A 27971-nucleotide genomic window follows, 5' to 3' on the forward strand; every position below is an offset into this window, starting at 1 on the left:
CCAGATGTTTTTGAATGCCGATGGATAAATGCAACAACTGTGGTATACTAATACACAAATTATTTCCACAATTTTGGCTTTTTTTTCCATCTTTTTTTTTTTGTTCCTTTTTTTTATTTCCCTCTCTTTTTAACCATCTCTTTCCCCCAGCACTACTCTGGATGGCCCACTTCTCTGAGGGGAAAACATCTCCAGCTATTTTATTAAACTTCTGAGAGAGAGCAGTGCCTTTGAGTTGCAGATACTTAGAGCTCCTATTCCCGTACTGTGGTTGTTTTGGAGCTCTGTGGATGAACAAGCCTCAAACACTGTAGCATTCCCCTTCCAAGCATGCAGCTAAAAGGTGTTGCTTCATGTAGCTCATAAAACAATGACTTTTTCAGGGTATGAACAGCTTGTTTGTTTATTATGTTCAAAACCACTTTGTCTGCATTTTCAAGGAGAACTCGGTCTTTTACTTTGCCCTTGTACTGTCTTAATTTTCCACCTGAGTGGAAAGGAGAGTAATTGAAGCTGTGTAAGCACTGTTAACAAGAACATTTTAAAATATTTTTTAACAGCAAAGCACTTCTAACTCTGTTTTGAAAAACTCTGAAAGAGTTTGGAAGAATAGTTGTGCCTCGGTGGCACTGTAGGGTGCAGGCAGACTGCGTCAGAAGCTTGTTGCCAGATACAATAGATATTTTAATGACTTCTTATTTAATTATATATTTTTTTCATTTTCTAAGCAAAAAGGTATTTAGGAGTGTACATAAAAGAACCTTTTGGCATGGGAATTTCATTAACGTAAATAGGTCTGTTAGTTATTTCTCAAGAACACTTTAATGAGACTTCAATGTGAAACTCATTAGAACAAATACATGAATTCATATGTCAAGACAGAGATTGTAGCATCACAGTTCTTGGCATCTATTAAGTCCATAACTCGTTTACATTGACATGCATTGTTAATCAATATTTAAGACACTGCAGATGTCAGTAATGTTCACGTTTAGTCCTGCAACCATGACAATATGAAAGTTGCTAGTAGAATTCAAGGCTAAATATTGTTATCTCAAGTCTTTCCATTACCTCTAGGCTACAAGTTAATGACTGTCTAACTTTGCTGCTCCTCATCTATTTAAATAATAAGGGAAACAGGGAATTATGTGGATGTTATAGCATAGTTTTATCAATTTTTTGTTACTTGAAATTAAAACACTAGTGGATTGCATTAATAATTCCTCAGGCTGTGGCAAAGGGAGGTGAGTTCAGGAGCAAATGTAGGGATAATGAGTCCAGTCAGGCTGTTGACAAGGCAGTTGGAATGGAACACTATAGTTGATAAAGTCTTGCAGCATTCAGTGGTAACTTCGGGCTGCCTCCTTACAAATGCACCTAAAAGCAGCCTTTGGGTGGTGTTCCTGGTGTGTCTAATAAACATATATCTCAGCTGCCTATTGTTAATAAACTAACTCACTTTAATTATTACTTGTGTAATTGTGGAAGTTACAGTCTTATAGGAGAGTATGATTATTATGGAAGGTTTTGTTGGATATCTGTAGTTCTTGAGGGCATTTTTTTGCCCCCCCCAAGGCTTTATCTGTTGGTATCTGTTTTTTTTTTTAAATTTTTGGTATTTTTAAGACTGTATACAGCAGCTTTAGAGTATTATCAAGGTATCTTCCACATATGTTGAAATTAATAAACATAATAATGGAAGAACTTAATTGATTGAATTATGCAGTTATTTGGTCATATTAATCTATAATTTAATTATAGGTTCATCAAAAATCATACGTCTTCGTGAAGAAAACAGTGAAACAAGTGAAATACTGAAAGGAAAAAGCTCTGGTAATGGTGGATCAATTCCAGTTAAAGGAATAAATAATTTAGGAAATACCTGCTTTTTTAATGCTGTCATGCAGGTAAGATGGAAAGATCATACCACTTTCCCTTAACAGATTTCAGAAATACTAAATCTATATAATCTGTGGGCTTCTGAAGAGGTTTTGAGTATTACGAGTCTTCATTCTGCTTTCTGAAAGTCCTTTTCAAATTCTTTTTACTCCTTGCTATCCAAGGAATGTTTCCTGTTATAATAAAAAAGAATTCCTGGATCAGTAGCGTTTTGCACAGTAATGAAACAAGTGAAAATGCCAAGTATTTTACACACTGCCTATGTGTCTGGGTTGTAGTGGAGCATATGGTTTTATTTGAAGCTCAACATTATCAGTCATGACTAATGCAGAGTATTTACCATACTGATAATGTGAATAGTGAGACAGTGTATATAATGTAAATGTCTGCACTATTCATTGGGATGATTTTAAACCCCTACAATGAATGCAGTGATAAAATTACTTTTATCAACTATGCTTTTTTCTGACTAGAATAAGAGGAATGAGCTATACTAATACACATCTATTGATATTTAGTGCACAACCAATCCAACATCCTCAAAAAAAGCAGCAGCCTTAGTGGGTTTTGCATTGCACCATCTTGTTGCTTGTCAGCTGAGCAGAGACATCTCTGTGTCTGCAGGCAGGGGTGAGCAAGTGAAAAAAAACTGCTGCAAAGGTTTTCTGCGCTGGTACACCTCAGCTTGTGTTTATGATGTTGACTACAAAACTCATCAAACAGATAATAAAACTGCAAATTGTTATCTGTCCATACTTAGGGCATTGTAGAAACCTAAATGATCTGCTGTCAGAGTTGACCAAAAATAAAGAAACAAAGCTGAGATATGTTGAGTTGGTTTCTGTCCTAAATTCAGAGAGGTAATACTTTTCATTGTGCCAAAGCCTTTGTGCTTCATGGGGCATGATGAGAGGGACTCCAGGGTTTAAAAGAGGCAAATGGTTTCTGATAATAATGTCCTCATCCTTAAAAAAAAAAAAAATAATGAATCTTGTTGTTCAACATAAATAACAAAGTTATTACTAGTGAATTATTTGGAAATTACAGAAAAAGAAATGAATAAAATTTTAGAAACAGTCAGATCAGTGATTTTTTAGTGCTCTTTGTAGTGGTCAGATCTAAACCTCAGTTACACATTATGAAGTATATCTGGTTTGGTCTACCCCTAAATCTAGAATATATAACTAAAGAAACTGTGTAACTGAACGATCAGCATGTTTCTCATGGTTTTATTTTTGGTTTTTTTTCTTTAAGAACTTGGCACAGACACATGTACTAAATGAACTGATGTATGAGATAAAGGAGAAAGGAACAAAGTTAAAAATCTGTCATACTTCGGATTCTCAATTGGTAAGTATCCACTGAGAACTACAAATTTAGGAAAATAATGGGAAGAAGCTGGAGGACAGGAAATCACATCTCCCTTAAAGGCACACTGTTGCTCTCCCATTGCTTTCACATTTTGATTGTTTAATTTTATGTTACCTGTGAACTGATATTACTCAGCCTGGAGGAGGAGGAAGAATTACAGTAATTTCACGAATACAAGCCGCAGCAATTTGACAAAAATTTTGGTGGAAACCCGGAAGTGCGGCTAATAGTCGGGGGCGGCTAATATGTGAATAATTTTCTGACATTTACAACCCCAGACGTGCCAGCCAGAGTGCCGAGCCAAGCACCTGCCAGTAAAAGCCGGCATTCCGCTATTGTTACAGTATTTCTCTGTTGCCCTGGCTCCCTGCAGGCAGCACGGGGGGCGGGGAGAGAGGCGGGAGAGCTCTCTTCTTCCCTCCTCTGCCGCAGCCCAGGGGAGGACGGGGGAGGGGCATGCCGCCATTGCCGCAGCCCGGGGAGGCGGGTGGAAGCGCGTGCCGCCATTGCCGCGTCTTGGGGAGCCGACGGGAGCCCCGCGCCGCCATTGCCGCGGCTCGGGGAGGAGGCGAGGTGCTTTGTCCACGCCTGCCGCCGGTGCCACGGGTGCGGGAAAGCTCCGTCCCCGCCCGCCGCCGCTGCCGTAGGAGCGGGGGAAGCTCCGTCCCTGCCTGCCACCGCGGGGCAGCGCCGACCCGGGGTGACCGAGCCCAGTGCCAGCGGCGGGTGGCCCCGAGCGGCAGCACCGGGCTGGGCCACCTGGCCCCGTCAGCAGCCCCTAGCGGGCCGAGCCTGCACAGCCTTAGCTCAGCCAGTAAACCCCGCCCTCCCGCAGTTCCGTTACTAATTGCACGCGGGTCCTCGCTGCGAACGACAGAGCGGCTTATATTCGGGTGCGGCTTATTTATGGACAAAAACCGAAATATTTGCCAACACTCAGAGATGCGGCTTATACTCAGTGCGGCTTGTATTCGTGAATTTACTGTACTTGCTTTCACATTTTGCGATATTGAGGTATCAAATAATCCCTTACCTTAAGAAAGAGCAGCTGGTTTATTTTTATTTGTCACTGAATTTTTTCGGTATGAACCTATGATACAAAAGCAGAATTTCAGTGAGATACTAATTTCTTGTCCTCAAGCTCATTGCAGGCATATGGGAAAGTGTATCCTGTGGCTGTTACCCAGATAATAATAATATCCTGCTGTTCTGGTCATGTCTTAGAGACTTGGGGTTTCATTGTATGTTGTTGGCAATAAAGGTAATACCCCTTTCCCTCTGCTAGCTGAAGCAGTTTGCAGACAATTTTTTGTAGGTTTTTTTTTTTTCTTTCTTTTCCTGCTGTTTGCTGTGAGCTTTCTGGTGGCAGTGAGGGTAGAGGAGTGGTATTCTGTTTCAGATACCTCTCAAATGATGATGATTTCACTGTGTTGCTGTAGGTAATGTTCATAGCTTTTCCAGGCAAGAACAGTGTGAAATTCACTGCATTTCAGTCTTTATTTCCTCCAGTGGTAGTTCCGAGCAGCAATATGTTTCATGAAGTTATCCTGAGCCACAACAGAGGTCTGGAGCTTATTTTTGCCTCAAGGCTTAGCAAGCCAGTGGGATGTTGGTTTATGCTTGATGTGTAACTTGCGTAAGGTTGAAAGATATAAGCCATAAGGTTGAAAGATATATTCTTTGTTTCATGACAGTGCTTACAGTGTAAATAAGGTCTTTGGAGCAAAGACTGCCTTCTGGTCATTGTATGCCAGTGCAGAATAAGAGGGCTGCGGTAGTCTAATTATTAGTAGTGTAGAAACCTGCAGCTTCTTGCATGGTAAGGGGCTTTTTCCCACCTTTTGATAGTGCATATAAAGCAAATACTTTATATTTGTTTGTATCTATAGTGCTTACATTTTGTGTGGATTTGCTTTCCGGATGAGACACCCTCTCCAAGTGTTTATCTGGCACTTGTAATCTGTTTTGCTGAGAATCAAGTCAGCGAGTAGGGAGCACTGTGGGCACATACTAACTGGAGCATGTTAGGGAGAGCTGGTGGTCTGTGGTCATTGTGACACATGGTGTGTAAGCAATGCAGGACTGTCTTCAGCTTTAAAATTGGCTTGATTGGCTGCTGGCTGGATCCTTCCAGACCCAGAATCTGGATGGGGTGAATGTCATACTAAGAGGGGCTGTGCAGGATGCACCCTGTGCCTGTCTCCCAGTGCCACAGGGGGTGTGTGGGATCTGCCATCAGCTCTTGCTGTGAACCACTGCTGGTACCTTCACAGCACCTGGTTTTTGGAGGAACTGGGTGTTTCTTTGGCTGTTAGATGTGTGAAAATTTTAGTGTGTGGCTCACAGATCAGAGAAGCTGGATACCTCATTCCTAAGGCTGGGTAACAGAGAGCCACTGAGCACAATCTTACGCTGGCCCACAGAAGTGGTCACCTGGGTTGTCTCTCCAGATGAATTCCAGTGCATGTGGGGGTAAGAGTAAAGCAGGTACTACAAAGGTTGCCTGTTTTTGTGAGAACCAGACTGGCTCATTGACATGCCATTGCTATTGGTTACCACCAAGAATTGTTTGATTTTGCAGCTATTACTGTTTAAATAATAAGCCTGCTCTTAAATTATTTCAATCAAATGGATGACATCAACATTTTAAAAAAACTACCCAGAAACACTCTTAAGACTGAAAGTTACATTGCTCTTTATCATGTGCCTAGTAATTTGAAAGAAGCCTTGTGTCACTACTTTTGAAATCTGTTGTGTAATTTATCTTTGTTTTTGAAGGATCCTTTGGTGGTAAGCCTGTCCAGCCCAGGACCTTTGACTTCAGCAATGTTCTTGTTCCTTCACAGCATGAGGGAGGCTGGAAAAGGTCCTCTGTCTCCCAAAGTGCTGTTCAGCCAGCTTTGTCAAAAGTATGTATTGTGTCCTCAAGCTCACCTGTCATTATTTTTTAAATTTTCATTTCCAGTGATGTGTTTCTAAGTGTGCAATGTCTGTTGTCCTTTCTGAAGAAGCTGTTAGATTTTTACCAGGAAGTCCAGAAAACAGTTTCTTCATGTTTTAAAGTTGAAGGACTCGTTGTTGGACAGGGTTGTACCTGCTCTTCCTGGAATGTGTGCCCCACATAACCATGGACATTCAGTGGGCTTCAAACTGAGTGTGAGGGGGCAGAAGAGGGCATGGTAAAACTGAAGGAAATAGGACTGTGTTCCAGGTTTTGTTGCTTGTTAGCGTAAAGCTGTGCTAACACTGCAAAGTGTTTGTAGGTGTTTTGTAAAAAAGAGTAAGATTATAAATGGAAAATCTCTGCTATAATGTCTAACCTTGGCATCAAATCAAAATTAAAAAGGGTTTAACAAGTAAGGACTTGAAGCAGTACTGAAATGGCATATGGCTCCAGATTGCAAAGAGCTTACAAGCCCTAAAGAAACTCCTGTTTCTTGGGGTGGAAAATGTTTACAGTGGTGCTTTGTAGGTACTTTCAATTATGATGCAAACAATCTTGCTTTTTAAAACACCTGTGGGAGACCTACTTAAAAGTTGATACAAATATTTACATATTGACTTACTAGTAACAGAATCTGTAGAAGCAGAGTCACTGGAGGATGGGATATATGAAGCTCATATTTAAAAAAGAATAATGTTGCATGATAATTTATTGCATGTATTATTGCATGGAACTTTAAGCATTCTGCAACATGAGAGTTAGGAGGAAAGTTGCAACCTCCTACCATGGAGTTCCGGGACAACCTTACTGAGCAGGAATGGATTTAAAATATGTTAGAAAGAAACAAAAACTTTTAGAATAGAGCAAGGACAATTTAATTCTGTAAATAAATAAGTCATTGCCTTTTCTTTGTCCTCAAAATTCAGCGTCAGAAATTCAATATTTTTTTTTCTCTATTGTACTTGTCTTCCTTTTGATTATTTTGAACTGTAAAAGGAAATATGTGTAAAGTTACATTACAGCATTTCCGAGTCAAACAGCAGTGTTCTTTGTTTAACATTATCTACCTGGAAGAAAAAAAAAGGGAAGAAAACCAGAAAACCGTATTGTTTTCCCACTCCTTGTGTTTTGAGGCTGTCTCAAAAAATGTGAATGCAAGAATTAAATTTGGTTGAGAAATCGAAGGAAAATTATTAAATAACAATAGCAGTTTTTTCTCAGTAAGTATTAAGGATTGAAGGGAGAAAATGATGTAAAACATGTTTTGAAGCTTACCTTAGCAAATTCATTGTGCAGTGCACTTCACATGGCACAGTATTTTTAGAAGTGACAGGTGTTTTGAATCTACTCTGTGTGTTTCTGTAGTCATCAAGTGATGTCAGTATTAAAACTCAGCTGTCTAGTTGTTCATTTGTTGTTGTCTTTTGATCATTAAGATGTGCATACACTTTAACTAACAGCTGAAATTTAAGCATTTTAATGTGGTCAGCAGACTTTTACTGTTTAGACATATATCTGCCAGCTCCTACCATCTCTTGCCTTCATCACTACTTCTTACTTTTGTTATCTTTGCAGAGCACCATTTAAATACAAATCCCTTACTAGCTCTGCTACCAACAACAAAAGTGTCAGCCACATCCTGTTAGTGAGAAGTTAGATGTTCAGGGGCAGCAAGGGGCTGCACAGATGTGACAGAAGGTTTTGGTCTTTGGATTGTTTTCTCGTTGTTGATGACACAAACAAGAAAGGGAGGGTTTCAGAAAATTCATCAGTGTGCATGGTAAAAGTAGGAGAATGGGAAATCTTTATCTTTGAAAACTGAATGCATTAACAATAATTTCATTATTATAAGCCACACAATTTTGACTAAAATTTTGGTCCGAACCCAAAGTGCGGCTTATAATCAGTTGCGGCTTATATACGGACAAAGAACAAAAAGTTGCTGTTTTAGTTTGGAGGAGATGTGTCTGCTGAGAAAGGCAGGAACTTCTCTTTGAAATGGAGAATGTAAACCCCCTCCCTCCAAATTATTATAATTCTGAAATCAAGGGGTTTTCAGGCAAAAATATGGGAATTAGGAATAACAGTTCTTTTCTAGGGAAATTAAAATAGAAATACAGTACTACAAAGAAACAAACTCCAAATCCTGACAAGGTCAGAGTACAACCTGACACCCTGTCAGGCAGGGTGTTGGTAGCAGTCCCATTAAATGGTGGTTGCATCCTCCTGCAGTGACAGATGTGATTCAGTTGGAGCAGTGCTCCTGTAGAAGGTGCAGTTTCCCTTCAGAGGTCCAGTGGTGATGTGGAGAAATCCAGTTTTCCTCTGGAGTCCAGTGGAGAAAGGGGCTACTTTAGTGTCCCAAAACCTCTGTTTTTATCTTGGTAAGAAATGTTGGGCCCTTCCCCCTGGTTGGAGCAACTTCCAATGGGATGCAGTAATTTTATCAGTCACACAGTGGGACTCAATGGCCCATTAGCAGAAAATGACTCGCTGGAGGAAGGATGGGTTGTGAAAAGATAAAGAACAATGCCCTGCCTGGTTTCAATGGATGGCCCATTAGCAGAATATCTGCCGTTGAGATAAGGATCACTGCCCCCACCCTCAACAGATGGTGATAGAACAGATACCTTTTATCACACTCTGTATTGTAATGTGCGGCTTCTAATCAGGTGTGGCTTGAGTATGGACAAAGAACAAAAAGTTGCTGACACCCAGAAATGAGGCTTATACTCAGTGCGGCTTATAATCGTGAAATTTTTATTAGCTTTAACAGTATGAATGAAGTGTTCTGTCATGCCATTTTTACAAAGCCTTTTTTTCTCTTTTGTTTAAAGTTGGCTTTCTCTTTTCCTTGCTGATATGCAAGAGAGAACCGGGCAAGTTTGCAGAGTTCCAGCTAGGAAGAAGTCCGTGTTACTGCAGCGTTCTCTGTAAAACTGCTTCTTGAATGCTACCAAGAGGTCGTGTTAATGAAATAATCCTAGAGGCAGGCACTACTCGTCATCTTCATATTGAATTAGCATGAACTCTTTTTATTCAACAAGCAAAATTCAAATTCCTAAAGAGATGACAGGATGAATGTGTAAAAGAGCTCACTGACAGAACTACAGGGGAAGACATTAGTTTTCTGATAGTAATAGTTCTGGTAGTTCTGGGTTTATATATGTTACATAAAAACTGACTCCAATTGCAACCTCTTTTTCTTTTTTTTTTCACTCATTCTTTCCCCATCACAGATCTTGCTGTTTCAGTGCAAGTATACAGTATATCACCATACCTTTCTTCAGTAAAGAATTTAAGAAGGAGATTATACAGACCGTATAGGATAGAAAAGAGTGCAGACACTGCCTTGTTCAGCTACAGCTCTGGCATATCCCTGAGTGGGATCCCAAAACCTACAAGTAGATACACATTTTCACTGCTCAAAAGCAGTAAGAGAAGTGGAACACAGTAATTTTCAACTGCAAACTGCTTTGAGATTCTGAGGAGATCATGGTGTGAAGTTCATAATCTTGTGTATGAAAGGACATTTGTGATGCTCTTTTTTAAAAATTAAATAACAAAAGAAAAAAATGATACCGAGTGTTGGTTTTCTCAAGTGGTGGAGTAGCCAGGTTGAAGAAGGGGACAAGAAAAAAAGAAGTGGATGAGTCTTTCTATAGCAACTGTTTAGCGTCTGGTACTAATTCATCCACTGTTAATTTTGTTAGTGTTGCAGCTGTCAGATGTTTTGTGAGGACAGATTGTGAGCATAGCTACGGGGCCCTTCTGTTGGTTTTCCACTATGCTGAATATCAGGACTGCAGACTTCTGACTTATCTGGAGACTTGGTGACTAATGCAACACTGATGTATTAAGAGGACATAAATTTTATTTCCTTTATTTGTTATGATTGAATAATTTTATTGGTGGAAGAGGGCTTAGTTTTATGTTGCAAGTAAATGTTGCAGCATGTCAGTGATGAGTCTAGAAAGGAGTTACAGAATTTAGCTGCTTCAAACCTCCATTAAATAATTATTAATATAGGTATTTTATTGCCACATTACCATGCAGGAAAAAATACTTCCCTAACAAATATTTTATTGGTGTTCACAAAATCTACATAGGTCTTCCTTCTCCAAAGACTATTATTCATCCTTCCTTGTCATGTGCATAAAGTAGACCTGAAGGAAGAGGTGGGACTGGCAGAATGGAGGTCATGTGTGGTTAGGACTGTTGATATTAACAGAACAATAGTTTCAGAGGGGAAACCTAAACAATCCCACATTTATCCCTTCTGAGAGGAAATGCTAAGGAAAACTTAGGTAGTGTTATACAAGGTATGAGAGATAAAGGAAATTTTTCTCATTAATTAAAAAGTCTTTTTGAGTCGTCTTTTGAGATAATACTGCTTTAGGAAAAATATCTTCTTTGAAAAGATTTTTTGTGTGCTTATTTTTCCCATTTGACCTTTACCATTAGAGTATAATAGCAGCAGAACACACAGTTTGTTTCCTTGACCAGTTGTTACGAATTATTTTATGTCCTTGTCATGCCTCCATGTGCCTTGCTGGTGGTGCTGTGTCATGTTGAAGAGCTGTGACAGAGGAGCTGATAGCTTCTCTGGGCAGCAGCAGCTGAGAGATTGCATGTCTTTTTTTTCCAGCAAACTTTGGCAGAGTTTTCATAATTTTATGAACATGTTTATGAGTGCAGAGTACACAAATTGCATGTAATAGTCTGTATTGGCAGCAGTCACCTGCACTGTTCACTTCTGCTCAGGAGGAAGATCTGTGTAGCATTTGGGAGAATACAAGTATTTTCAGTGTGTGGTATTGGTGAGATGTGTAAGCAGAGCTTATAGAAAAAAGGAAGAAGAAAACCAGTAATTTTATTAGGTACATTGGCAGTGTATTCTCCGTTTGGGTTAACCAGAATTTAGGAATGAGTAACAAAAATGGAAAGCCTTTCAGTCAACAGGGACTTGAATATTGGGAGTTTAGGCAGGAGAGAACATGAAGACATGACAGCAAGAGAAGACAATGAATGATAAAAGCTGTGCTTCTTTAATTGCCCTGATAAGAGTTCAAGGAGGTCTATGTGAAACTGAAAGGCAACACATTTAGAGCCAGGGAAAAAAAAAATAGTTTTTTTAACATTTTGTAGGGCTAAGCTATGGAACTTGCTGTCAGAGCAGAGTGCTGTTGGAAATCTTAGCAGGACTTAAGGGAAGAAAGAATAGATCTGGTGCATTGCAAGAAAGTAAAGGTGTCTCATTTTCCCTTTTGGAGGAAAGATCAGCCAGTACATCCAAAGGAGAGCTAACTGCTGTCTATCCAGGCCCTTGAGATAGTACAGTTGTGCCTGTTATCTGTTACTGACATGCGGAGGCAAGCCCATGTTTGGCTGGGCTACTCCCAAGCACCTCCTACCAAGCAGAACTCTGTAGTGTATGTACTGCATAAAAGGATTCCTGTGCATGTTACCTTTCGGAAAAAATCAAACAGTGTCTTCTGTTTCCTGTTTCCCAGTGCATATTGTAGTTTTTTAATGTTTTCCAAGGTATTAGGCTATCTGCTGCACAAAGATAGTAATTCTTGAAAGGATGGTTTTGGAGAAGATTTTTATTAGAGACAGTAAAAGTATGTCAGCTCTGTGCAGTATGACTGAATGAATTTAATTGCATCCCAGCTCTGCTTTTAAAGCATAGCTTAATTTCCCTCAAATTAATATAATATAGGTATTAAAACTACTAGGTTTTTTTCTTCAAAATGCTATGTTACTACATAGTTTTTGTTATTACAGCATTCTAGGAGTTAGTTCATCATGAAAAGTATTTCTTTCACTGACAGTCAAGCAATTATAACTGGTCTCCAGATGAGCAACGAGGGGGTAGATAAGATGTCACAGTTGTCCTTCACCACTTATGGCCATTAGCAGGAGTTCAACCTGTTCTGTCATTATCCTGCTGACACTGTACAACAGGTTGTATCGCATTGGCACTGGCTTCCATATGTCAGCACATCTGTGAGCGGTCAACTCAACCAACCATCTCCAAGTCCCCCACTTTTGCCAAGGATATTGCTTGAAGCATATTTTCAAGGAGACGAGAACGCACATCTTTTAGTTGTCAGATTTCTGTGTATCAGCATGGATTAATTCCTTTTTCTTCTCTCATACTGGTTTATAAGTGTAGGAAGTTCCCAGCAAGTGCATTGCAAGGTGTGAAATCCCCTCCTTTCTTTTTTATTTTTATTTTTCAGTTTCCTCTTGTGGTTTCCTCCCTCAAAAGAAATGCACTAATTTCAAATGTTTTTTCCAAAAAACATGAGATATTTAGAGTTATATGCAACATTACATGGCATGCTTTGTACCTGAATGACAGACTAAATATATTTTAAACGGTGTTAACAACGGCATCATTTGTCAGTCCAAGTAAATGACTCAGCCTTACAGGGAATATCTACAAGTCACTCTCCCTGCCATTTCACTTTTAAAATGGTAGCTGTTATATTCCCATCATTCTTGTTTCCAATAAAATCAGGCATACAGATTTAGTACAGGCCCTGAGAAACCTAAATGATCTTGTAAATGCGCTGTGTTCTAATAAAATAAAAAAAAACCCAAAACAAATAAAAATGAAAAGCTTCCATGGCTTAGTTAATTTCCTCCTCTCTAATTTAAGCAAATAGAACTGTGTGGAACATGCAGGTAAATTATTTTACTTTGCAATACAAATTAGTAAATTTTTACCTGAAAGGATTTTTGTATGCTTATCAGTGGGAGGTTACACTGCAGTAACAAAAAGTATGTGTGGGGCTTTTTCCTGATTTACATTGAAGGCTTAGTTCTGTGAGATGCCTCTACAGTGAAAAAAACCCTCCTGTAACAATGATGGAGTTTTCCTTGCTCCTTTTTCAAGTAATTACTAATTTTTCTTCCCTTTTATTATAGTGTCTCTTGCAGAGGTCCTGCTCCTGTTGCCAAAAAGTAATAAAATCCCTATTAGTACCAGGATCCAGAACACACATATGTGGAAGATTTTCTTGCTATACTGGAGCTATTAATGTGCCTGTACTGGAGAAGATGGGCTGAACATAGTAATTGATTCTCACTGCTAGGAAAACAAGAAATTTCTCATAAATTAATAGTACTGTGGCTAACTAACCAGATTTCTCAGAACTGAACTGATTTTGGCATCGTTTTTTTTTTTGATTCCTGGACATTCAGTGAGAGAAATCTGTTTTAGCGAATTGAAAAGTGAAACTGAGCATGCATGCAAACGTGCATGCAGCTACATATGTTATTTATTACTTTAATTTATATTGAGTGTTTTATTCGAAGCAAAATAAAAGTTTGGTGCTTTTTAGAAAGCATTTGTGATTTATAATCAAATTTATTAGAAATAACACACGTTTTAATAGAAGAAAATATGGCATTTGAGGAATATTAAGCAAAATATTTAATTTTTATAATTATTTCATTTTTTGAAATTAATTTATGAGATTGCCTTGCTCATGAAAAAAAAATCACTTTCAAAAGAATGCTTAAAAAAATCACCCACTCTAGTGATTCCAGATTTTATAGTAAGCCTCACAGTACAGTAGAATCATTAAATCATTTTTAACTAGGGATATTGTCAACTTTGTTTCAAAAACTAGATATGAAGCACAAATGTGAAAGTATCTTATTTCTAAGTGTGAATGTGTTGTTTTGCATATGCAGGTCCCAATTTGTTCCACTTAGTTGTAGGCACTGAGCTTAGATATCTGTGTTGTCACCTTCAGTCCTTCTCCAGTTAACCCCAAAGTGCCTCCAGGGAGCAGTTCAAAACTGAGACCCTGTATTACAGTAATTTCACGATTATAAGCCGCACTGAGTATAAGCCGCATTTCCGGATGTCAGCAACTTTTTGTTCTTTGTCCATACTCAAGCCACACCTGATTAGAAGCCGCACATTACAATACAGAGTGTGATAAAAGGTATCTGTTCTATCACCATCTGTTGAGGGTGGGGGCAGTGATCCTTATCTCAACGGCAGATATTCTGCTAATGGGCCATCCACTGAAACCAGGCGGGGCATTGTTCTTTATCTTTTCACAACCCATCTTTCCTTCAGGGAGTCATTTTCTGCTAATGGCCATTGAGTCCCACTGTGTGACTGATAAAATTACTGCATCCCATTGGAAGTTGCTCCAGCCAGGGGGAAGGGCCCAACATTTCTTACCAAGATAAAAACAGAGGTTTTGGGACACTAAGGGAGCCCTTTCTCCACTGGACTCCAGAGGAAAACCGGATTTCTCCGCATCACCACTGGACCTCCGGAGGGAAACTGCACCTTGTACAGGAGCACTGCTCCAACTGAACCACATCTGTCACTGTAAGAGGAATGCAACCACCATTTAATGGGACTGCTACCAACACCCTGCCTGACAGGGTGTCAGGCTGTACTCTGACTTTGTCAGGGTTTGGAGTTTGTTTCTTTGTAGTACTGTATTTCTATTTTAATTTCCCTAGAAAAGAACTGTTATTCCTAATTTCCATATTTTTGCCTGAAAGCCCCTTGATTTCAAAATTATAATAATTTGGAGGGAGGGGGTTTATATTCTCCATTTCAAAGAGAAGTTCCTGCCTTTCTCAGCAGACACCTCTCCTCCAAACTAAAACAGCAACTTTTTGTTCTTTGTCCACATACAAACCACACCTGATTATAAGCCGCACTTGGTGTTCGGACCAAAATTTTAGTCAAAATTGTGCAGCTTATAATCGTGAAATTACTGTACTATCCTGCCTGTAGCCCATGTCTGCTGTGCTCTAACTTGGCATCTTGACACCTTGCCCAGCTTTACGTTTTACTGTCAAAGGCATGTCACACATCTGGGGTGTTTTCTGCTCACCTTTAGTTCTCTAATAAGCACAAACTTCTAAGGCAAATCTTAGCAGCTTTAGTGTATGAGTGGGATGGAAGCCTCACTTACCCTCAAGAACCCTGAGCAGCTGAAGAGCTTTGCTGGGCGAGATCACCGTGCCAGAGGAAATTCCAATATGTATTTGCAACTCTGTGTACTGGCTAGCCACAGCATGCAATCCACAGCTCAAAGAGAAAACTGGTTCAGTGTGGGTTTAATAAAATTGAGGAGCTGAGCGAGTGGTTGGTTTTTCTGGCTGCTCTGCCAGTTTGATAAAATTTCTCTTTGAGCTGTGCTAATCCAATTATCCTCTGTGCTAGGTTTTGGAAGGGGTGTGCATGGTTAGGCCTGTGTATGCTCACCTCAGTCTGCAGCAAGAGTCACAGCTGCCATTTGGTGGCATTACTGGAAATTCAGAAACCTACCCACTGCAGTCCTGAGTAAATTGCTCTAGGGGACTCTGCTTGGTGTCCTCCAATGGTCTCTTCCAGCTCCTTGTGGTTCTGTGGAATCTCATTTTAGATTAAGTAGTTCAAGACTGTAATTAAGGATTTAAAGAGTAACCTGCCTGGAAAGACAGGTATAGTTTGGCCAGTCAGTTACAGTTAATGTGAATAGAGATGAATTAATAGTGAATACTGTTCACTCATTTGGGGTTGCAAGATCTTGAAGATTCAAACTGTTTATTAGAAGTCTTCTGGCTAGGAGGACACCTTAAGGATCTATCCATGTATAAGTTTATTCTTTTCTAATTTCTGAAAAATATGATATTTAGAGTACATTTAGATGCTGTGAATAGTAAAAAAAGAATTCAGCAGTTTTTGAATATTAGTGATTGATGCTACTGAATGGCTGTCTCAGAACTGATGCAACATTACCCCTGTGCAGTTGCCTAAAAGATCACCAGTGTAAAGGGGAGCATAGTCAGAAAATGACGTTTTCCCTCTTCTCCCTTCTGAGGGTGATATGGTTGCTGCTGGTATAATATATAAAAGGACGTTCATGCACATTTGAGATTTCTCCTCGATTGAGAAAAGAGTGAGATAACAAAGGAGGTTAAGCACTTAGAAAAGCTTTCTCTCTCTTCCATGACATTGGGAATGTCTGGTGATACAGAAGTACTGGTGTAGTCTGTCAGGAAAGGACTGCTGGAATGGATGAGACTCTACAGGCAAATCTGTATTTTAGTCAAGCCATACTCCATAGAGTCAAACTGCAGCCCTGGTTAAAGTGCAGCCTTGTTGGTGAAATTGCCTGCTGCACAAGGAGTTTCCTAAAGCCCCATAAGGTTGTCCAGGGATTGTACCTATTTGTACCCCAGCATCAAACAAGTGTCTGATGTTGACATTGTCTTGTTGAGAATTTCCCAAGATAATTTAAAATTCTTTACTATTTCTTTCATAGGGCTCCTCGATTTAAGGGGTTCCAGCAGCAGGACAGCCAGGAGCTTTTGCACTATCTGTTGGATGCAATCAGGATTGAGGAGACAAAAGTAAGGTTTTTGTGTGTCTTTAAAAAATTAACTACTAATCATTGCTTCAGTGTTCTTCGTGTTCCCAATGTTTTTAAGGATGTACTTAAGTAGGAGTGTCTATTTTCATTATCTTGAGAAAAATAAATTTTTTGGAAGATATGTACAGTAATTTCACGACTATAAGGCGCACCCTTTTGACTAAAATTTTCCCCCGAACCCGGAAGTGCACCTTATAGTCCGGTGCGCCTTATCTGATGTACAAAGTTGCGACATTTGCCACCCCGGAAGTGCGAGCCCGCAACAGTCCCCAGCCGAGCAGAGCCCGCCCAGCAGCGGTATTGGGCCAGTGCCGGGCCGGGGCGAGCCCGGCAGCATTGGGGCAGTGCTGGCGCAGGGGGAAAGCTGGTGGCAGCGGAGCAGCCTGGGCTGGGGGGGGAAAGCCAGCGGCATCGGGGCAGTGCCCGCATGGGGCGGGCCCGCTGGCATCGGGGCGGTGGCCTCGCGGGGTGGTCCTGCTGGCATCGGGGCAGTGGCCGCGCGGGGGGAAAGCTGGCAGTGGCGGAGCAGCCCAGGCGGCAGGGGAAAGCCACTGGCATCGGGGCAGCGGTGGTGTGGGGCAAGCCTGCTGGCATCAGGGCACCTGGAGTGCCAGGGGACTCCTGGAGCGCCCGTGCAGCGTGGGGTTCCTGGAGCGCGGGGGGGCGCGGGACACCCGGAGTGCCAGGGAACTCCTGGAGCAGCGGGGCACCGGGGATGAAGCACGGAGCAGCGGCAGACATAGCCCGGCCCCGGGGACGCAGCATGGAGTGGCGGTGGGCATGCCCCGGCCCTGGAGGGGTGGCACGCAGCGGTGGCGGGCATAGTCTGGCCCCACCAGGTACAGGTGGGCCTGGGGGCCAATGGCTGCTGGGTTGAGGCGGGACCTCGGCCAGCAGCCGCGTGGGGGGAGCTGGGGGCAGAGCCTCGCTGCAAAAAAAAAGCGCACCTTATAGTCCAGTGTGCCTTATATGATCTACAAAGTTGCGAATTTTGCCGACTCCCGGGGGGTGCGCCTTATAGTCTGGTGCACCTTATGGTCATGAAATTACTGTAATTATATTCATGTTGATTTCTTAAAATAGTTGATTGAAATCAGAGTTTCAGTTAGTACCAGGAATGTGGTAAGTAGAACATGATAACTTTAGGAATCCAAGTTGTTTGCGTTTAAAAAAAGGAAAAGGAGGAAAAAAAGCACATATGAGTCATCAAGAAAGTAAAGGTAGGACCTCTGCATTAACTGACAAAGTGAATTTTTAAAGCTTTGGAACAAAAAATAGCAGTTCTTAGCTATGGGCCTACCATAATTTTAACCGAAAATTTTCACTCAAAATTGGGGCGAGGGGGAAGATCTTGCAAAGTTTCTTGTGTCTCTTGAAAATGTGAAGAGCTCCTTATTTTATCAATAAGGTGGTGGTTTTCATTGCTTCAAATCTACACGCAAGTATGTGAAGTATAGAAGCAGTTTATTGAATTTGCAATTTATTGAATTCAATGTAACTGGACATCATATTGAAAATGTCCCTGTGTGAGGTTTTTTGTTTCTTTTCCTTCATTATCTGTGCTTCCTGCATTGTTCATGCAAGAAAGAGATTGTATCAGATTAATTAGCCTGACTTAGTCTTCCACCCTTCTTCTCAGATGATACTTTGTGGTAAAAAGCCTTGTCTAGGCCTCTAAAGGAAGCCCTTAAATCTTGTAGTGACCAGAGTCCTTCGTTTTCGTTTAGTAACTCAATGAATGTCATGATCCTGAGCTGAGTTCTCTCACAGATAAGATGAAAAGCTGTGTCTGAGCCTGGTTTCTGGCACTGCAGTAGAGCTGAACAAATCCTCATCCTGCCAGAATCCTAATATTTATTGGTCTTGTCGGCATTCTTGATTGTAAACAGAACTGAACTGCAAGAAGAACCTCTTTAAACCTTGACACTCATGCTTGGAAAATAGTGTCCTCAACACAACAGAAGCAGCTGACTTCAGTTAGAAAACAGTTGTTACATTTTTGCAGCAGAGGGAAACTTTATTATTTTATTTTTTGATTTTCATGTAATAAAAGGTGAAAACTGTTTTCTTGACAAAGGAGAAGTCACAGAAAGCAGGATTATTAGAACAACTAAGCTGCTTCTCCAGGAGGTGCTTATGCTTTTCTCTCAAGTCAGTCTCCTGTCCACTTCACCAGTGGATGTGCCATCACTGCAATAACCTGCATTAGCATTTGCCTTTTGAATAATTTATTATTAGAGAGCAGTGACAGCTACCTCAAAAGAGTGATGAAAGATGAAAGAATCTATGGTGATTTTGGGACAGTATTTCTACCGCTCCATCACCAGGCAGAGAGACATGGGTGCCACCCTGCCCTGCAATTACATCCCACTGCTGCCCTAATGGTGCATGGCTGCAAACACATCTTTATCACCTCAGGGTGCTCTGCCACCGACAGTATTAGTAAAAGCTCTCTCCCCCTCCCTCTCTCTTTTTTTTTTTAATTATCCCATGTTTCAGGTCTGTAGATGGCAGACAACCAACTGGGCACAGACAAGAGCCTGGCCATCCCTGCTTCCCTATCCCTGTCAGGATTAGTTGTTTTTAAACCCTTAGTTTTGATGAGAAATACATATAATACATAACATAGCACTAGTTATAAGAGCTAAACAAAAAATCTTGTTACACTTTTGCCTCTTCTGGGTGGTTTTGTGTTTGCATCTGACACTGGTGCTGAACTTTTTCATATTCCTGAGGAAGAAAGTTAGTGTACAGAAGTGGACTTTTAAACTACAAGCTTGGCGTTCAACAATAAAGATGACATAGCGTCTGTGTCTCCAGCAATGTGGGCTGGAGATAGTTTCACACCGGGGCCTGAAGTGGCTGAACCCTGCTGCTAATTGATTAATGTCTGCTGCCATTGTCCACAGCACCCTGCCCATTCAAAGACTATGTCTTTCTTTGACCTAAATAAATGGTTCAACGCGCTAATCCCAACAAAAGGGTTGCTTATGGCCCTAAACCCATTTATGGTGCTCAACTTCATGAATTACCTATTGATTAATCCTTTTAGTATATTGTTGGCTTTAAGATGAACAAAGCTGAGCTCAGGGCAGCGGGAGTTAATTCACAAGCCAGGTCACATACTCATAAGGTCGGAGTATGACTTGGTCTGATGGGTGTCTGAACTGGAAACCAAACCTCTGACACTGTCTGTCATCCTCACACTACAGTGATATGTGACTTGGAAGTGTGCTTTGCTGCCTGGAAACTAGAGCCATTTATGAATCTTTTCCTGTTAGGACAAAGGGTTGAGTTGCTTGCAGAAGGTTTGGTGTCACCATTTATCTCTTAGAATAGTACTTGGCTCTAAGTGTGACTTCAGTATTTAATTGTAAATGTTTATTTAAATTATAATTATTTAATTATAAATTTAGTTATAAATTTGTACACCAACAAAGGAGACTTGTAGATGTTACTAGAGTTTGTGGATTGGACATTTGCCAGGAAAAGGGAAAGCACAGGTCATGCATGCTAGCTAGAGTCAGGGAACCTGATTCATCCTCGAAAGCTTCTCTCTCTTCAGCATGTCAGAGGTTGGGCTTTTCTACCAGCCCATGCAGTTCTGCTGCCAGGAATATGTCTCTTCACCTCCAGACAGTTGAGAAATGGCAGGGAGAAGCACCCCCTGTCTGGAGGGGCAGCTACAACTCATTAATGAATTTGTTTTTATGATCCTTCTTTCAAAAGTGTAGTTTTTAGGATTTTTTCCAAGCAAATGCTGATAACATTTACATGGATGCATAAGAAGTTTTCTTTCTCTTCTAAGGTTTTCTGACGTACCTCTGGAATCGGCAGTGTTAGAAAATAAACAGAAATGGTGAAAATACTGTCCAAACACAGTCACTGAAGTTTGGCTACTGAAAGACTCTTAGCTGCCTTCCAAGTATTTTGTATCCTAATCAATCAGTATAAGTCCATTCACAGTGGGAGAAATGAATAGCATTAGTTCACTGAAAATCTCATAGATTCTTGGTAACCTGTGAAGTGCCCTGTGATAATTCCCTTTTAAGGGAAGGAAATTTTTGGATGATTATCTACGAAAGTTAAGCTTATGTAGTTTTGACATTTTTAGTGAATAACAACAATAGTTTTAAAATATTAAATTACATTTATTTTATGGAAATAAGACAATATAAAGTCTAATCATATGTGACTGTTTTAGAATGTTTGCACTTAAAATACTTGATTTTCTTTTTACTTCTAGCGTATACAAACTGGTATCTTAAAAGCATTCAATAACCCAACTACTAAAACAGCAGATGAAGAAACTAGAAGAAAAGTCAAAGGTATGCGACTCTTTATTGAAAACTTCTAAAACTGCACTAGTCTTTAAATACCATTTTCTTCAGAACTGCCTATTGTGAACAGGAGATGCAAAGTGCTGTAATAGCCAGACTTTATTCTGTGTTACTCTAGTGCCGCCTAGCGTGTGCCTAAAGTGTAGAGAGCTTAGTATGTGCTGACTTGCATCTTTGTATCCAGAAGAAAAGCTCCCCAATGTCAATCCATCTCTTAATAATAGGTAGAATTGAATTTTGTTTTCTAAAGTAGCCTGCTCTGTATTTTTTACATAGTCATAATTACTTCATACTCAGAGAGGCCACTTTCCACAAATAAGACTGATTTCTGCCAGTTGACTGGTACTGTGAGCGCTTTAAATACAAAGTCAAGATAGGCAGCTGTTTCTAAAGAAGGCTTTTTTTCAAAAGAAGAGTTTTTTGCATGTGTTTGTTTATTTGGTAGTTCTAATTTGGGAGATTTTGTTTTAATTAAAATCTTGATGATTAAGATGTTTTGTAAGTCATCTTTCCCAAATCTGCAAAAGCTAAGGCATAAAGATCTATTAGAAAAGTATTTTGTTACATGTTTTAGAGCTTTAAAGTTGCAAAAACCATTTCAAAAGATTGATAATCTCTCTACTTACCCCAGTGTCTATATCAAGGCAATGCAATATTATGCATTCAAAACAAAACTGAGATTTTTAAAAGCTTCTTCTTAAGAGATACAATATTGTTACTTTGTTACGGAAGATGGGAAAGGAAAGGATAAAAGGGAACCTTCTCACTAAAATATTTTTAAATGTTGAGATAACACAGTATATGATGTATTAGTTACTGTATTGTGTTCAAAACATTTTGAATATGTTTAAAATTGTGCTTTCATAGTATATCTTGGAAAGAATTTTATTGTACTTATAGTGTGGCATTGGATGTGTTATTTTTCACATTTAAAAAAGGCAATGTTTTTTCAGCATATGGAAGAGAGGGTGTGAAGATGAACTTCATAGATAGGATCTTTGTTGGTGAATTGACTAGCACTGTCATGTGTGAGGAATGTGAAAATGTAGGTATTCTGGAATTTGGTTTGATGTGGAATAGATCACATACTGGTTTGATTACATTGTCTTGAAAGTATAAAATTGTGTTTCCAATTTTATACTTTGTTTGTTTGTTTGTAAAAACAAGATTGTATTGAAAGTTTCTCATTTGAAATTATTTATTCCTTCTTTAAAGCATTATCCTCCCAAACTCAGATCCTTTGAATTCAAAAAGGATTCAAGTACTGGACTTGATTTTACATCTGACTTAAGGCCGGAGGTTAAAATTCTATAATCATATATATTACACACCAGTGTTACTTGATATTTTTGAAACATCTATTTTAAAACATAAGTCCTCCTGCCTGCTCTTCTGGGATACACCTGAAAATTGGAAATTACTTACTTTGAATTAGAATGAGTGGGAAAATGCTAAAATTACTTCTTTTTCTTTTAAGTATTTTTTATAATTAACATAATAACCCTAATGAACGGTATATGCCTTTCATAATTAATATTACTGACATTCCATCATAAATGCTTTCCATGATCCTTATAACTTTCTTTTAAGTTTGATGGAGAAAAATCTTAATTGCATGACTTTTCTAATTGAATGTTACATTTGTGTTTGGTTTAAAACATTCTATTTCATATTATAGAGATTTAGTAAATTAATCAATCTGAAAAATTAAGCACAGTCCTGCAGTGCCAGGTAAACTTCCCTGTGTGTGATGTACAGATTACTCTTCAATGTGCTACTAGTACCAATGAAGAACTTTGACCATATCAAAAATAGAGGTTGTATGTATTTTGCATGTCTCATCTACTTTTGCTGGATTTTTATATTCTGCTTGCACAGAACTTGGGAATAAGCTAGCTGTAGCCCTTTGAGGAAGAGTTTAGTGTTCATTTTCCTTTGCCTGCACTGGCAAGATATTTTTCATACATGTTTGTTCATGCAAACTGACACTTTAGAGGAACCCCTGTTTGATCATCGTTCACCAGGCAGCCAGTCACCAGAGCTGCCTGCTTTTGATCTCATTTATTGCTTTACTGAAACCTAAAAATTCCTGAGTCCCTTGCACAACAGGTAAAAATAAGCTTGCAGTGGAAGATGGGGTCACAAATACAAGAGAAAGGACATGGTGACAGTAATTGATGTCATGACTGTGACTTAAATATGCAACGTGATTTTTACTTCTTTTTTTTCAGTTTTGTTTTTCACAGTCTTTTCAGAGGTAGGATAAGTCAGTTTTGGAAGGAATTCGAGAACAGCAAGGCAGAGAACCTAAGGAACTTAGTGATAAAGGCAGATGGAAAGTGCTGAAAGAGATTGTCTTTAGGTATGCTTTGCAAGATATTTCCGGCTTATACATGGCAAAATGAACCCTCAGTACAAAAAAAAGAGGTTGGGTTTTTTTTAAGTCCCTTTTCCCCTGTAATTTGATTTCTTTTACCAATTAGTATATGGTGTAAAAAAATCTAACAAAGCATTTGACTGTAACCAATAAGACTGACTTAATCTTAACTGAGAGCATGAGGTTAGAACCTGTCACTTAAATGTCATTAACCAGTCCTTGCTGTATAAGAGCTCAAACACCTATGCAGAAGTGTCCAGAATCAGGAAACTCTAAAAGGTAGCTTTCTGCAAAATGGTACCACAGAGGCCCATGTGACTTGAAAATCCTTCTGGAGCTCAGAGAAAGTGAGCACCACACTGCTTCAAGTCAGTTCATGCCCATTTGAATGGCCTTGCCCTTTACCGCTACGTGCTGAAGTTTTGTGTGGTGTTGGAAAGAAAATTAGAGCTAGCTTAATAATTTTTTTAAAAAGTTAGTGGGAAGTTCTTCATTGTAGTTTCATACATCTTTAAGTAATTGGCTTGTTGTACAGTTTTTGATAATAAATTGATTAAAGGGAACTATGTACTAAACCCATATATTGTTCTTTGTGTTTAAGTGCATTTTCTCTTTTTCTTCAAGATTTCAACAGTAAAAGAGCCTTTCATTGATCTTTCACTTCCTATAATAGAGGAGAGGGTAAGAAACAGAATATGTAATAAGTAACTATTGCTTCCAGTGGATTGTTTTTAGTAGCCTTATGAAGATATTTATCTGTATACACATATGGATACACATAGTTTGATTTCAAGCCTAAAAATGTAACCTTGTTCATAAAAACATGTACTGTTATCCATCTATTCATTGTATGATTTTTTTAATATGTATATAGGCATACAATGTCATAAGTGCATATATATTTAAATTAGTCGAAATTTGGATCAAATGCCCATAGTAACCCTCAGAATATACAGGTCTGAGATTAGCTTAATTTAATAGTATGTACTTAAATAGAATTATTATAAGCCTTTTTGGGTTTTGGTTGTTTTTTTGAGGTCCAGAGAGTCAGATTCTATCTATTGGTTTGCATCTAGAGAACCTGATTCCCTTGGGCTGATGTTTACCTACAGGATGAGGCATTTAAAAATGGATATTTGAATTTATTTATTCTGGTGTTCTCAGCATTTCACGGACTGCTTCCATTAGCTGCAGAGGAGCTGTGTTCCTTTGAAGGCACAAGCTGTTTTTTTTCAGGATTTGGGCTTTGCATTTGAGAGTAGTGGGGGTGGGTTGTGAGTGGTTCTTCCTCCATCCTGCATATATTCTATCTACATTTAAGGGAGAGTAATAAATGTAATGTTTATTTCTGTATAAAATGTATTTTTCTCCAAACACCTTTTTTTTTCATAACAAATTCTTCATCTTCGTTGGTGCACTGAGTGCAGATGCCTGTAGGAGTTAAGGCTTTAAGAACATTTTGAATATCTGGGCCCTTGTGCTTCCTGGCTCCTGTGTGTAAAAAGGGAACTTGGTGGGTTCTTTTTGAGAGTAATTTCTGTGGGTGTTTAGCAGTTGCTGCACTTCGTTGAGGATGGGCATTACTTTATAGTCAATACTTTCCTTTACAAATGACATGTGCTGCTGCCAGTAACGTGATGGGGGGGTGTGGGAGCTCTGTTGTCACAGGCTGCACCAGGGACTGACTTAGGGGGACCTGTGTCCCTTTTGATAAAGTCACATTTTGTACAGTTATACATATGCTTATGCAATAGTAGAATAGGTTATTTTGTATTGTATTACATACAGAAATTTTATATCATTCCTATTCCATGTGGCTTTCAGTTGAACCTTCAGAGATGTTGACAGTGAGTTTATGATTAAAAATAAAATTAGAAAGTAGTCTTGTATCACAATCCAGGGGGCCATTTAATTGGTTTTATGTAGGTCGCTGTTTTCTAAAATAAAGGAAAAAATTCACCTACATTAATCTTTTCTGTAGGTTGCAAAGGAATACAAAATTGACATATTGCCTTTCCTGATTTCCTGTCTAATTTCTTAGGTTGCAAAACCTGTGCCCTTGGGAAGAACAGGTAAAAGTAAAAGTGTACAGGAGGCAGATCTTGGTCAGTATAATTGTTCTTCTATCGGTACACTGAATAATCAACCCAAAATTGTCAAGAAACACACTTTAACAAAAGATAAGGTAAGAACTTAATTACTCACAATAACCAGTCATCCTGAGTTAACTCAAGTTTCTGAGGTGACTGAGAAGTTCTAGGAATTTTGACACGTGTCAGTGAGGTTTTTTAGTATACATATAGCTGACATAGACTTGTTTTAAAATATTTATCTCATCATTAGAAGTATGAGAAATGACAGCCATTGGTAACCATTTAGCGTTTGGTTACAGGGTTTCATTTAGAAGGAAAAAAATCTGCAAGCTAGTTTCAATTCATGTTGCTTTTGGGACTATTGCAAAGGTCTGTGCTCTGTTGAGTACCATAAAAACTCTCCTGAATCAGCTCCTAACACATAAAACACATGTGAAGAAAAAATAACAGCATATAAAGTACAACATATAAAATATAAAATATAAAAGAATAATTGAAGAAGAGAACGAGACAGAAGTAGAAAAAGGAAATGAGGTAGAAACAAAGGAAACAAAGGAAAGGATTTAAAGAAATAGTGCAGAAACTTATTGTTACAGAAGAAAAGGCCTAAAACTCAAACTATTGAGGTGAATGGAAGGATTCCTATTGGTACCACTGGAATTTTGATCCAATTCAAATAAAGGAAAAAGGGAAGGAAAGTTGCTTGTTTCTTTTGGAAAGTAGCCAAACAAAAGAAGGCAAAAAAAGTAATGAACATTGGCAAACCACCCAAAATTATGGCAGCTTTGTGGGTTTGGTTTTTTAAATCTATAAGGGGTGGTTTTCTGTGGAAGCAATCTTTTTTTTTCTTCTTGCAATCCTTATTAAAAAAAAGTCAACTTCAGGTGATATTCAAATTAGCAAACATTCTCCTAGGGATGCCTTAGTTAAGTCTATGACAAATGCCTGCAAGACGAGTTGAATTTTTTCTGGAGCTGTTCATCAACTAAGGCCTCTCATGGGAGGCCAGAGGAGTAGCTTGAAGTTGAGGACTTTTTAGAAGCTTAAATTAGAGTAAGTGAATACCACTTCAGATGTGCCATCTACAGCTGTCACAAAGTGAAAGTAATTGTGGGAAATATTGATATCACCCTGAGTATAATGCTCTTAGCTGACTGGGATGTAGGTTTCTAATCCTAAATTAGTTTAAAAACATCTTAAGGAAATCAGCTATCTTAAACATGAGAGATGGATAATATAAAACAATATAACCCCCCAATAATTTGCTTTGCATTTGTCATGATTTCTTCGCTTACAAATCTGCTTCCTGTTTCTCCCCTCTATTACTGAATTAATAATGCCATAATTTACAGAATCAATTGAACCATGAGAGACGGCTTGCAAGAAAAGCTTCCTCAAAGGAAGAAGAAAGAAATCCTGTTATCATGCAGGAAAAAGCCAAAAAGCTTGAGCTGGAAGGTAGCTCTGGCATCCAGTACTCCAAAGACCCCTCTGCGGAGGCGGCTGTCAATGGAAGCCAGACGGAGGGCAGTGAGAAGGAAGCCAGCCGCTCCGAAAGCAGCTTTGATGCAGACAGTGAAGCCTCAGAAAGCGAAAGTGCTTCTAAGCAAACAACTTTGAGCCCACCCAGCAGCGTGTCTGGTGTGCAGGTCAACCACTTAAACCTTAAAACGCCTCACAAGCTAAGTGACAGCAATGAAGAGATGATTTCTAGTGCCGTATCCAAGCTTAGCTTCTGTGATCCTGTAAAAGAAGATAAAAAATCAAGCTGTGGAGATCCAGCATTAGGTTTATCTAATAATTCCATGTTCTCAGTAGGCAAATCCTCACTATCCCAAAACCCTCAAAATGCTTTCCAGACACTTTCCCAAAGCTACATAACTAGCTCAAAGGAATGTTCTGTTCAGTCCTGCCTTTACCAGTTCACCTCTGTGGAGCTCTTAATGGGGAACAACAAGCTTTTATGTGAGAGCTGCACAGAAAGAAAACAGAAGTATCAGAGGAAAACCAACTCAACAGGTAAAGCGCTTGTACCTCTGGACAATTTCCAGCATTGTCTCCCAAAGTCTGTGTGCTGGCTGCTCTTCTGTTGCTCCAGCATGAGCCTCCCTGCTGTGGTTAAATAGAAAATGTCTTTCTAAGCAGAACTTGCTTGTAACAACTTAAAACTTCATCAGGCCATGGCAACAAGACTAACTTTTATATTAGAACATAATCATAGATGTAACATAGAATTCATTTTGTATCTTTATTCTATCCAAGATAAAGAATTTGAAGATGACCATAAACCAAGTATGGCATTGCTCAATACTGATCTTTGCTGCTGTTTCTGTTCCTCACAATTCTCAAAGCTTTGAAATAAATGCTGTAATATTCATCCCCAGTAGCTTACATACTCAGGGAAGTAATGTAATTACGTATAGCAAAGAGGCAAAAAAAGAGTTGTGATGAAGAGAGAAAAAAATTTCCAAAAAATTTAAGAATGGAGATGAGAAAGAAGTGCCTTCATGTGAGTGTTTTCCTAAATGCTTGTATAGCCCAGGC

At 39.3% G+C, this 27971-nt stretch overlaps 1 protein-coding gene across 8 annotated transcripts in view; it reads left to right on the plus strand.

The window, feature by feature from the left end:
* USP45 (ubiquitin specific peptidase 45) overlaps window positions 1-27971 on the plus strand; it is a 52444-nt gene that overhangs the window by 19717 nt on the left and 4756 nt on the right. For 3 of the 8 annotated variants that reach the window (XM_033053666.2, XM_033053665.2, XM_042779079.1), the window contains exons 6-14: window positions 1762-1907; window positions 3154-3249; window positions 6049-6179; window positions 16510-16597; window positions 20864-20945; window positions 21911-22002; window positions 23959-24015; window positions 25376-25519; window positions 26780-27446. In XM_033053666.2, the coding sequence (XP_032909557.1) occupies window positions 1762-1907; window positions 3154-3249; window positions 6049-6179; window positions 16510-16597; window positions 20864-20945; window positions 21911-22002; window positions 23959-24015; window positions 25376-25519; window positions 26780-27446 (1503 nt within the window). Of the gene's footprint in view, window positions 1-1761; window positions 1908-3153; window positions 3250-6048; window positions 6180-16509; window positions 16598-20863; window positions 20946-21910; window positions 22003-23958; window positions 24016-25375; window positions 25520-26779; window positions 27447-27971 lie in introns of those variants that run through there. The other 5 variants (XM_033053669.2, XR_004417255.2, XM_033053667.2 and 2 more) reach the window with 5 other exon arrangements.

Source organism: Catharus ustulatus, chromosome 3 (genome assembly GCF_009819885.2).
Source record: "Catharus ustulatus isolate bCatUst1 chromosome 3, bCatUst1.pri.v2, whole genome shotgun sequence".
In the NCBI taxonomy this organism is placed as follows: domain Eukaryota; kingdom Metazoa; phylum Chordata; class Aves; order Passeriformes; family Turdidae; genus Catharus; species Catharus ustulatus.